Genomic DNA, 11,289 nt, shown 5'->3' on the forward strand with positions numbered 1-11,289 from the left:
GTAAGCTAATGATATTTTTATGAAGATTGTGCTGGACAAAACCATTGTTGATTATATTTTGTTCGGCACTCCCCGCCTATTTGAGATGTATTATCGACGACTCATGAGATACATCAATATCCCTCTAACTTCGGTTCGTACGATGTAGTGGGATGTTCCGGAAATACCACAAGGAATATCTAACTCGATCTTCGATTGTCTGGTGGAGTAGCTGTTCAGATCCATTATGCCTTTGTACTAACCTATTTCATTGTTGTATGCGTCAAACGTCGAGCAGAACACAGGGAGTTGGACGTGGCGAACCATGTCATTAACTTGCGCGCTGAGGTAGAGCGTTTGCGCTTCCAAAACGTCATTGTTAAAATCGACAAGTGTGATTTTCTCATCGACAAACGTCCCAGTCTTATGAAAATCAGAGTTTGCTGGCAGAACTTGCACAATTGAGGGCCGTAGCAGATTGGCCAGCGCCTCTGTCTCCAAGGAACTCAAGGAGTGGCTTTGTATTGCCAATTACATGAACAAGTGTATCGCACATTAAACCGTCATGGCATGGCCGTTCACCGATCACCTTCACTAAAATAAAACTAGTGTCGATTCGCGGGAGAAGAGGCTATCAGATTGTTCAAGAAAGCATCATCTGTGTTTCGATTCTGGCTCTTCTACATTCGCATCGAATAATCTACTGTTGTTTACGGCTTAAAACTTTTTTGACCTTTAGTGTGATCTACTCCAAAAAATGTTAACGGGCATCAGCGCATCATTGCGTTTGAGCATGGCTTGCTGTAGAGAAGAATTAAATCGTTCATAACAAGATACTATTCGCTATACTTTATGCCTTGTCAATCCATTGTACACCTCTTTGGTGATAAGCCATTTGCGATCTATGCAGATCATGCATCGTGCTCACGGCGTCGATATCACTGCATCTCTAACAGAGAATTGCTATACGATTATCCGCCTTTGCCATCATACCTTAAAATAAGTGTATGAGCAAGGCTAGCTTAATCTGATGTTGTTTGCGCTTTCGCCTCACACCGACTATGAGCCGCCACACACACACATCATTAATTGACGTGGCAATACGTACGACGTACGGGTTAGACGCAACGTGTGCTGCATTACAGACGGCCTTGAGATGCAAGGAGTTTAAGACTTCATATACCGCTTGATCGCCAGCTGAGATCGCCCGTTTGCGCAAATTTAAGAGAGTTGTTGTCTTTCCATAATTGTCTCAATCACCTTTTAAAGTGTAGTAGCGACCCAATCAGTTCTGAGCGCGAATTCTGTGACCCAAGTCGGGGACCGTAAGTACCGACTACTGTACAAGGCAAGCGATAACCCCTTGGGTGGCTTTCAAGGGAGAGAACAGACATACTGCTCATTTCACTAGGTATGTTGGCCTAACATGTATATGTGAGTAAACGCACATTTGTGTACGTATAAAAGTTGTCAATGGGTCAAGCCTGAGGCGGAACCTTTGATCTGCGTTTCAGTTTGAACAGAGTGTTAACAGTCCATAAGTGCGAACATTATGTCCGATATTTTTATGGACGCAGCCGTTATATTGGCATTTTAGTATCAATGAACCGCCTGAGCATGGCGACTCATCTCGCTGCTGACTATGTTGATGTTGTTGTTCCTCGTCCAAGTGTTTCGCCAACATAGCTCGCCGTCAGCCGTTGTGTCAAATAGAGACATACTGTTGCAGCAAATGTATTAGTGTTTCAAATGCTCGCTATCCAATAAGATATATAATTCATCGAAAACAGGTGGTCGGAAGAGAAGCATGCATTGCGTTGCAAAAGACCTCCTCCAAAAAGCTTGCGCAAAAACACCGCAGTGCCGGAGAGAATTGCTCCCACTCAATTGATGTCGGGTCATACAACACAGTCATGTATTTCTACACATTAAATTCGATTTGATATCAATGATATGGTAATTCACTTGTGGTCTTTTGACACCACCGCAAACTGGCTACCTTCATAGTAATAAAGGGACTGTCAATCAATTTCGGCTTGCTGATATCAGTCCCGCTAAACCTCGCATTAGGATCAAAGATATTATAACAATGAGACTGAGCGTCATGCACAAGCCACGCGGCACTAAGACTGAGATTTTGGGCATGCAAAAGCAACATGCCGATGCCAGTGAGACAGCCCTCACATAAATAATGAGGTAGATCAAGCTAATATCGAATGCAGTTAATCTTTTCTTTATTGGAGTGCCTGCTGTCTGAAACGTTAACGGGTGATTTCGAAACATCAATCCGTTCGCGGTCGTCACAATGAAAAATAGCTACTTACGTTAAATATTCTAAACAGCATAGGATCGCATCTTGTGCTCAAAAAGCGTTTATCGGAATATATCACGATCCGCTGCAACGAGACAGTCGAATGTCATGAGCTTCGTTGCAGACAGAGCACCATCGATACCATCCCTGTGGCTGATCTCCATCCAGCGTCGCGATGTGGTTTTGGACCTTTGAGGGTGCCAAATGAGACAGTTCGATGGCAAAGATCAAAGAGAGTTTAAAACCTGCTCATTTAAGCCTTAGACGCACGCTGTGACTCCTGAAAAAAGTTGACGTGCCTCCACAACCGAGAGAACTTGCAAGTACTAGCCGCAGGTGGGTCCACCTCTGCCGGTATTGCTCGAAGAGCAAGAGGTGGCTCACTTTTACGTGGATCGTTTAATAAAATAAAATGGTACACCAAGGCAGTTACCAGTACCTTGGAAGTGGAAGGGTAACCCACAGTCTGAATTCTCGTGAGGTTTCACGTGGTAAGATGACTCTGATATTATGGCTGCTTACTACTCATCAAATCCTCAGTCTCTATCTCTCTTAAAAAGGAAGCCGGGCCACCTGCCACAGCGCACTTTTAACCAGCGGATGACTAGAGCCATGCTTCTAAAGTACTCAAGGTTGGAAAGTGCTGAAGGTATCCCATGGAGAAGAGCGAAGTCGTAAGCGGCAGGAAATTAAGGTTATGCGCTGTAATCAAGTAGATGTTTTGTACTCGATACAGTCAATCATTTACGACTATCCAAGCGGACACCTGTGTCGCTGAAAATGGCTTAAAATATCTTCAAAAGCTTGTGACGGCGTTAGCTTGTTACGCAAAAGTTTCGCAAATTTCTTGGGCAATAGTCAGCGCGACTCTTGTGCTTGTAGTCGATCAAGCTGAAATACTTAATTCGCTATTTTTTTGCTGGGAATGAGCTAGACATTGTCATGATCCTTACGGCAATATTTCCCTCCATGGAAAGGGGTACAGAGTTCGAGACAAGTGCAGCAAAAAGACTGAGCGCGCACTAAGCGCCTTCTTCTTAAATAACGTATCGGCCGTGTTTTACTGGCGAAAATGGAGGTATCTGGTCACGTCCTGAAGACGCATTGCGACCGTTCATATCGATGTTTACCTACGCAATCTTATCGAAATATACCTTGAAGCGTGTTGGTCACGTAGGGCTGATTGGATAATTGAATTAGTCCACGGGACTCCCGATGCAAGTATGCTCTGAAAAGCAGGTAAGATAATATATAGATTGTGGGTGGGAATTCAGGCGTAATGGTCGCTCGTGAAGCAGTCACTTTTGTGCAAGTCGGCAAAAGAAAGATTAAATCAAGATTGCGCAGATATACATCATTGACTCGAACATACAGCGCCGGGCTGATCGGCGAATGAGCTTTTTTACTAACTGTGATCATCAATCGATATTGAAAACATGATTAAAGTACATAATTTGCTTGCAAAAGATTTGTTACGTTTGGTCAGAAATTGCCAGAGCGCAGCACGGAAGAGGTCGTCGACTTGATCGTTGGATTGAGAAGTATTGCTAAAAATTCACGCTACCTTGCTCAAAATCAGGTGGCAAGAAGCTTGGTTCGACGAAAGTTGTGGTGTTGACTACAGTCTGCCTTTATCAAACGCAGCATTGATGAGCAACTTGGAATAGAATTACATGGAGTAAATTACATTAAGTCGACCACAAAATATTCATATGAGTTTATAACACTTGAGGCAGGAATATCCTTTCTCACAGTATAACCATGTCGTTCTCGTTCAACTTTGCGCTGGATGGGGGACATGCAGCATCGGCTCCCACTGCTCCTCTAGCAGTTTCCTCTGATACTGATACGCCCATACGTAAGGGCGAACGTTTTGTATGGTCTCCCACCTCGTCTCTACCTTCGTTCTCTACTGTCGAGGTGGGTGACTTGACATTCCAGATTGTCAACACCTTGCACCCAGATTTTTTGATGCATACAGGCGCCATAAGTTGCATATTAACGAAGTCTGACGTGCAAAAGGGCGTGTATGAGGGTGGATTCAAGCTCTGGGAATGTGCAATTGACCTTGTTCAATTTGTAGAGTCACAATTACGTGAAGGAAAGATTGTGATACCGCATTCCGTGTTAGAATTGGGTTGCGGCCACGGTTTGCCAGGCATTCACGCTCTTCAACGTGGTGCACAACGTGTGGTGTTCAGCGATTACAACAAGGAAGTACTCGAGCTCACAACATGCCCCAATGTATCTAAAAACATTTCTGAATATTACTCAAAGGCCGAGTTTTACGCTGGAGCATGGTCTAGCATGTCTAACTACATGAAGTATATAGAGAAACAGAGTGATGATCAGATGCAATTTGGTCTTATCTTGACTGCCGAGACAATTTACACAGAAGAAGTCGCGATAGAACTTTACGAGGTGCGTTGAGCCATCATTTGATTGTTTATTTCGTTGCTAACGGTTGCATTACAGACAATTAAAAGACACTTACGTCGTAGTAAAGATGCTCGAGCATTAGTCGCCGCTAAAAAATATTATTTTGGCACAAATGGCAGTGTGCAGCATTTTGTAAACCTTGTCAAGGCTGATAATGTGTTGAAAGCAGAGATTGTATGGCAAGAATGTAATTATCGGTCCAATATTCGTGAAATTGTACAGCTCACTTATCTCTAAGACATAATATGCTACGTTTCCAGTGGCTTTCATCTCTCTTGAATCGTGTTTTTTCGAGACTATATATATCGCAATTCAATTAATAAGCAATTATCTATAGAACAGCGTCATAGGAAGTGGACGTAGGTGGGTGTTTCACACTTAACTTGAAAGCCATTCTTAAGAGGATGGAAGGGCCACCTGTGGGTTGCATCGCGTTGACTGGTGCTGGCTATGATCTTAACAAAACGCAATCGAATCGCTTAACTCGATCGTTTACGAAAATCTCACGTTCGCGTTCTTCTAAAGATCGTAATTTACCCATTAAAGTTCCAAGTGTTGATGCATTGCTTCAAGACTTACGTAAAGCTCTTCATGCCATGTATCAAACGACAAATTCAATTTCAAACGCTTATGAATACAATTCCCGTCAAGCTTTTCAATTTTTTACGACAACAAATACTATCACACAAGAATGTTTTCTACATAAAGTTGTACGACTTGGACTCCAAGCAACTCCACGCTTATGTAATGAGCTTTTTAGACGTATTGATCAAAAAGACTTGGGAGAAATTGATTATGCTACGTTTGCACATCGAATTTTCTTACCAGAAACATTTTATTCACCCGAGAAGCCGTCGAGTCCTGTGATTGAGTCTTTGAATAATTTCAATCCAACTCCCAATCATTCACCTCGATCACTTGTTTTAAAAGATTCTAACGCTGAAAATGTGTCATCAAAACTCACACGTCATGAATACATGACTTTAGATGAACTTCAGGTGTGTATTGCTCGCAAACTTGAAGAGAAAATGCCTCGAGGAAGTTCCGATTTTATCGTTCGAGCTTTTCAATTCTTTACAAATGTCGAGACAATAACATTCGTCGAATTTCATCGTCACTTGGATTTATTGCAGATTCGAATAACGCCATCAAAATGTCGTGAACTTTTTCTTCGGTTTGACAAAGATGGAGATGGTGTGATCGATACGTTGGAGTTTGTTACGACACTTTTTCCAAAAGACTATCGATCTTTAACTTATCCAAATAATGCCAAATTGTCTGATAATGAGCTTTCCATGTCGACGAAGCAAATTGTAGGGAAAGTACGAGAAAAAATGGACGAGTTGTTAGAGGAAACGGACAAATTCCAGCAAGCTTATATTCTTTTTGGCAAGACAGCAGATATATCACGTAGTGACTTGAATACTGCAATGAGAAAGCTTGGATTAAAGCTATCAGAAAAGCAGGTGCAAGACATGTTTGCGACTTTTGACTTTGACAAAACTGGTGATCTTGACGTCAGTAAATTTGTACAAGGTGTCATGCTTGATGACAATTCAACGTCCTTTTGGTTATCGGTCAAAGATCGGCAGAAAGTTGATAATACGCGTCGCAAATTGTACTCAATGGCCGTGGCATCTGTGCAACAATCGTGGACAATTGCTGATATTGAGCGCATGTTGCGTGAGAAAATTGAACAGCACACGTCGCGATCTTCAGACTGTTTTCGACAGGCTTTTCGCATTTTTAAAAAAGTCAATGGAATCAAACCAGACGAGTTTCATGCAGCATTAGAAGCAATTGGATTGGCATTGACACGACTTCAATCTGATATTTTGTTTTGTCGGTTTGACAAAAATGGTAGTGGAGATATTGACTTGAATGAGTTTATTCATGGTGTTCTGCCTCCTGATTACACGGGAATCTCCTGGGTCGCAGCTGCAGATGAGATGCATCGAATTGAAGCAAAGAAGAAGAAAGAAGAAGCTATGGCAAATCCGAATCAATACATGACTGAAATTGAAATGGAGAGTTGGAGTCTTGATGAAATTGAGACGCGTATTCGAGATAAAATTCAACAAACAACTTCGCGTAGCTCGGACACATTTCGTCAAGCATTTAAAATCTTTAAAAAAGCGAGACACGTGACCATGGACGAGTTTCGAGAGCGTCTTCTTGCTCTTGGTTTTCGGTTAACGCCAGATCAGTGTCGAGGATTGTTCAAACGGTACGATACAGACAAAAGTAATGACTTGGATCTACAGGAATTTTGCTTGAAGATTTTGCCTCCCGATTACACGCATGATGGAGATCACTGGTCACATTCGGAGAAGTTTAAAAAGGAGTCGCAACGACAGAAATTGGATTATGTCAAACGATCGAAGAATGGGTTGATCATGCTTCCGAAATTTATCGAAGCGCATCGATTCTCTCGTGGTCATCGTGCAACCCGTTTGTTTCAGAAAAAGCTCATGAAAGAAGCTCAGCCAACTGACAAATGTAAAGAAGGAAACAGTATGTCCGACGGAACTCGACCATCAACCAGTTCATCCATTGTTGAAAATTCGATTCAACCTTTAATACCTCGACCTCCGTCTGTGTCTCGTCCTCTGTCAGTGGCAACTGAAAGTTGTGGTTTACAGCATTCTTTGAGTCCTCGCCACAGCATAGGTCGAATTGCCCCTATATTGCCTACAGATGGAAAGTCACAAGGGTCATGTACTTCACGCAATATTCGTGTAGCAGATTCACCGACGCACGCAACCCCTCCACCATCAGCGCGCATGGTGTCTCTCTCTCGTCCGATATCTCCCCGGGTGGTTGACTCTCTAGCTTCACCTCAATCTTCTAGTCCCTCACGATTAAATTCTCCTAAAGCTAGTGAGCCAGCGATTGGGTATGAAGACGAGGAAATTCTTGTTGACGAATGCAAATCACAAGATCTAGCTCAAGCCAAGCTGATGTCGCCTAACCGGCGCAGGCTTGGCACACCAAATCGTCACCAGCGCTTTTCAATAGATCCTTATACTTCCAATCAAGACTTAATACGTCCAGCGGAGACTGTAGCTGAGTGTTCGACAAGCTCTTCAGGTGGTGCTTTGAAAACAGCAAAGCACATGCCGCAAAGAAATCACGTTTTGCTCATCAAGCGCTTGATGCAAGCAGCCAAAAAAAGAGCTGAGTTGAAGAATGGCAAACGATTGAATTGTGCGCGTCGGTGAAGATGAACGGAATCTCACTGAGTCAAGACCAACATCTGCGTAGTAGAACTTCGATACAAATTCAAAGGCAAATTGAATGGCTAGCCATGTCAACGAGCAACAAGTACCTCATACTTTCTTGGGAGTAGGTGAGAAGTGCAGTTTGGTATTTTGCTTTCATTAAAATACTAGTGAAACTTGCCTCGTATCTCGTAATGTGGACGATACGTGAGATCAATGCTCACTGCAATAGGCTCAATCCAACCATGATTTCTTTCCTTTGCCACGAGATATATAATCGCTTCAGCTTACCTGTTAATCCCGTTTCGTTTAGAATCTATAGTGTATCAGTTCGTATATCATTGCACTTCATGACAAGTCAACTTCATATGCTCGTCACTATAGAAGCAGATACTGATAAGAAAAACTTATTGCGTGGAATTTATCAAAGCTTTTTATTGCGTACCTGCACCATTCAAGCGACTTGACAGCACTGTCACTGATGCTCATCAATCCTACTTTTCCATTTAATTATATTCTTCATGCATTTTTCACGATAGGCCGGTTTTTTCAGCATTGCAATGCAGCAAATTATCTTGTTAATACACACACGGGCGTCAAAGTCCGCAAGTGGGTTCCACTGCTTAGAACGGTAGGATAATACTTCTTCGAGGTTCCGAATCGCCTTCTCAAGTTGATTAAGCGAAAAAACGCCATTTTGCCACTGCTCTACTTGAACCAGAATATCTTGCAGTCGACTTTGCACTTTACTTGGTCCATCTGACGCGTTTTTCGACAGTTGAGAATTGTCTAACGGCTCCTTTCTTTTCTCTACAACTAAGTGAAGCAGATTCGTAGCGAGTCTAAGACAAATTTACAAAACATTTTGTAAGTGCTGTCTTAGTGATCATTTCAGGAGAACTTGACGTACCTTTGTAATTCAACCTGATTGACATGTCCGTGAATGTTTTTGCTATATTCAGCTAGATTGTGTGCAAAAGCTTCATATTCGTCACCTGATTTATTCTGAAATGGACATTCTAGAATCCAACGCTTGACTATTTCAGCAGAACGCTTAACGTGAATGTGTTGTGAACATGTGACATCATTTGCCATCAACTGCCGCAGCAGTCGAAGTGCTTCGAATATGTGTTTCATATTTTCCGTTTTTGGCAGCTTTTGAATCTTCATCACAAGGCCTTGAAAGATTTGAAGTAGGTCTTTTGATGGTTTGATGGTTTTGTTATCGCCAGCACACTTTTCAGTATGGATAAGGATATTCGTGCGGAGGGTTTCCAATCGAGATCGCACTCTGTCAACAAGAAATAAATTTCAGAACATTACCAAAGCCCAGAGATAAGATTAATGACGTACTGATGAAAGAAAGTGTTCAAGACTCTATTCCTAGAGCAAGTATCTGACAATGAAGCGATCAACGATCGCACTTCCAGTGCACGCTCCGGGGTCCATGCAAGTTCTTGAAACAATATCACAACTCTCTCAAGTGCACGAACAGTGACTTCAACAACCATATTATCACTCGTATGCCCATCGTGACTCGCCTGGTACTGAAGGAGTAACTGCAGATTATTTAAGTTCTTCACCCACAATGACTTAGTGTCAGCCTGGAATTCCTTGTCAACTACCTTAACTTTCGAGAAAATCGCCAAAATCTCTTGGGCAAAAGATAAATTTGCACTTTTCATCTTATTAGTCGCAACAAGAGCTTTGCTCTTTTGTTTCTTCACTTGATTCTGCTCAACTTTTTCTTTGAAATTATCATCGCTGCATATTGTCGTCTCTTTCTCGTCCTTCGTTTTTCTCTTTCCTTTTTTCTTGATAACATCAATTCCTCTCGCTATTTTCTCCATTTTGTCCTGGATCTCCCGCTCCATTTCAATCAAACTATCCAGAACTTCTAAAAGGGTCTCACTGCGTCCTGCGCATGGTTTTATCTGCTCTAGTTGTTGCACGGCATCGCGGACTTCCTCGACTTTGGCAAATGTTGTAGCAATATCATTCACGGAAGCTGCAACCGCAGCATATTCCTCTCTTAATACTAAACTTGATGTGCGATGAAGCACTCGGGATTCCACATGCCCCAGAATGCGCTCGTAAAGTGTCAGAGTTTCTAGCGATGACATACAATGAATGGACTGCATTTTGATGTTAAATACAGTACTTACCTTACAGAATCTAATTTACTATTTCTTACATAAATCTGGAATATATCATTAACAAAAAAATTACTACAAAGACTTGTTGACTAAAAGATTAAGGAATAATATTTTGTTATCTAAACATATACTATCACAATCTTTGATATTGAAATAATTTTTTTTTCTTCAATCTACACAAATGTAAAGATTGGGTAGATGCTTAGAGCTTTGTCGTGTTCTAGGGACCCCGTCCTTTGTGCATTGGTCAACACAGCGAGGCAAGAATATCTCTGCGCAGGGTGCTTTACTTTGAGGCCATAGAACAACAGCGTAAAGTGTACGAAGACTATAAAAGCATATGTAGCTCATCACCAAATGGGGTCTCCACCGATTCACAAATATGAATATGTTTCTCAAAAGCGAGTGTACGCTCCGCGATCGTGCACCGTACAGGTAGCCCCCCATTACCTGCTTCTGAATACGCGTGGTTTGCAATGTCTCAAGGTTGATCTTTGTAGACCTCGTTCTGAGCAAAAGGACTCTTTTTGATGCTGTTAGCTGCATTGTCACCGGTGACGATACAAACCATATGTTCGGAACCGTGGAATTCACGTTGCGCTCGGACAAGCCCAATTGCCACTAGCAAGAAAAAAACTTTGTTGAGGAACATCTTGGCTATTTCCATACCGTAATGGTCTCACAGACTGCCGCAAGACGAGCTGTTTTTCTCAGACGGTCCATAAGCTCCGAGGCCGGTATGACCAAGGACTCAAAGATTTTCAACATACGCACATATAGGCCCAATCTTTCTTTACTATGTATCTCCATTATATAGCGCTCACTGAGTCCAGCGACTTTCTCTCTTCCAACATGGCCATGTCATGTGTCTCCTTGTATCTTTATTTGAGTTTCTCATAATAAGGACATATATGTTGTGTGCTGAATACGTCAGCGCTGTAATACTGCAAGCGTTACGACACAGATTATGAACGTCAGAGCACCCTTAAAGTCTCATTTTAGTGATATCTGAGCCCTGACTTTCAGCGAAGCAGCACCTCGACAAGCTCATACGCGGTAAGTATCGCTTTGTCAAAAAGCAAATTTACCGTTTTTACTTGTGAAATTTGACAATGCAGAAGCGCATCTTGTAACGGGGTTACATGAGAGTGACCCGTCACTCTCCCAAGGGAGCTGTGGTGTG

General features: G+C 42.2%; 3 protein-coding genes across 3 annotated transcripts; 2 read left to right on the forward strand and 1 right to left on the reverse strand.

The window, feature by feature from the left end:
• Positions 1-4,167: 4,167 nt before the first annotated feature.
• On the forward strand, positions 4,168-6,677 carry PHALS_07731 (hypothetical protein PPTG_09455; the record flags this gene model as incomplete). Its single annotated transcript, XM_024721251.1, has 5 exons — positions 4,168-4,210; positions 4,272-4,711; positions 4,766-4,903; positions 5,080-6,575; positions 6,668-6,677. The coding sequence occupies 5 exons, from the start codon at positions 4,168-4,170 to the stop codon at positions 6,675-6,677; spliced, it is 2,127 nt and encodes a 708-aa protein (XP_024586368.1).
• Positions 6,678-6,717: 40 nt separating this feature from the next.
• On the forward strand, positions 6,718-7,950 carry PHALS_07732 (conserved hypothetical protein; the record flags this gene model as incomplete). Its single annotated transcript, XM_024721252.1, has 1 exon — positions 6,718-7,950. The coding sequence occupies one exon, from the start codon at positions 6,718-6,720 to the stop codon at positions 7,948-7,950; it is 1,233 nt and encodes a 410-aa protein (XP_024586369.1).
• A 338-nt stretch (positions 7,951-8,288) lies between these two features.
• PHALS_07733 (Protein FAM133) lies at positions 8,289-10,091 on the reverse strand (the record flags this gene model as incomplete). The annotated part of the gene is made up of 5 exons (XM_024721253.1): positions 8,289-8,328; positions 8,396-8,444; positions 8,542-8,792; positions 8,861-9,241; positions 9,304-10,091. The coding sequence occupies 5 exons, from the start codon at positions 10,089-10,091 to the stop codon at positions 8,289-8,291; spliced, it is 1,509 nt and encodes a 502-aa protein (XP_024586370.1).
• Between the last annotated feature and the right edge of the window lie 1,198 nt (positions 10,092-11,289).

This window comes from Plasmopara halstedii, assembly GCF_900000015.1.
Source record: "Plasmopara halstedii genome assembly, contig: Scaffold_3120, whole genome shotgun sequence".
Classification (NCBI taxonomy): Eukaryota; Oomycota; class Peronosporomycetes; order Peronosporales; family Peronosporaceae; genus Plasmopara; species Plasmopara halstedii.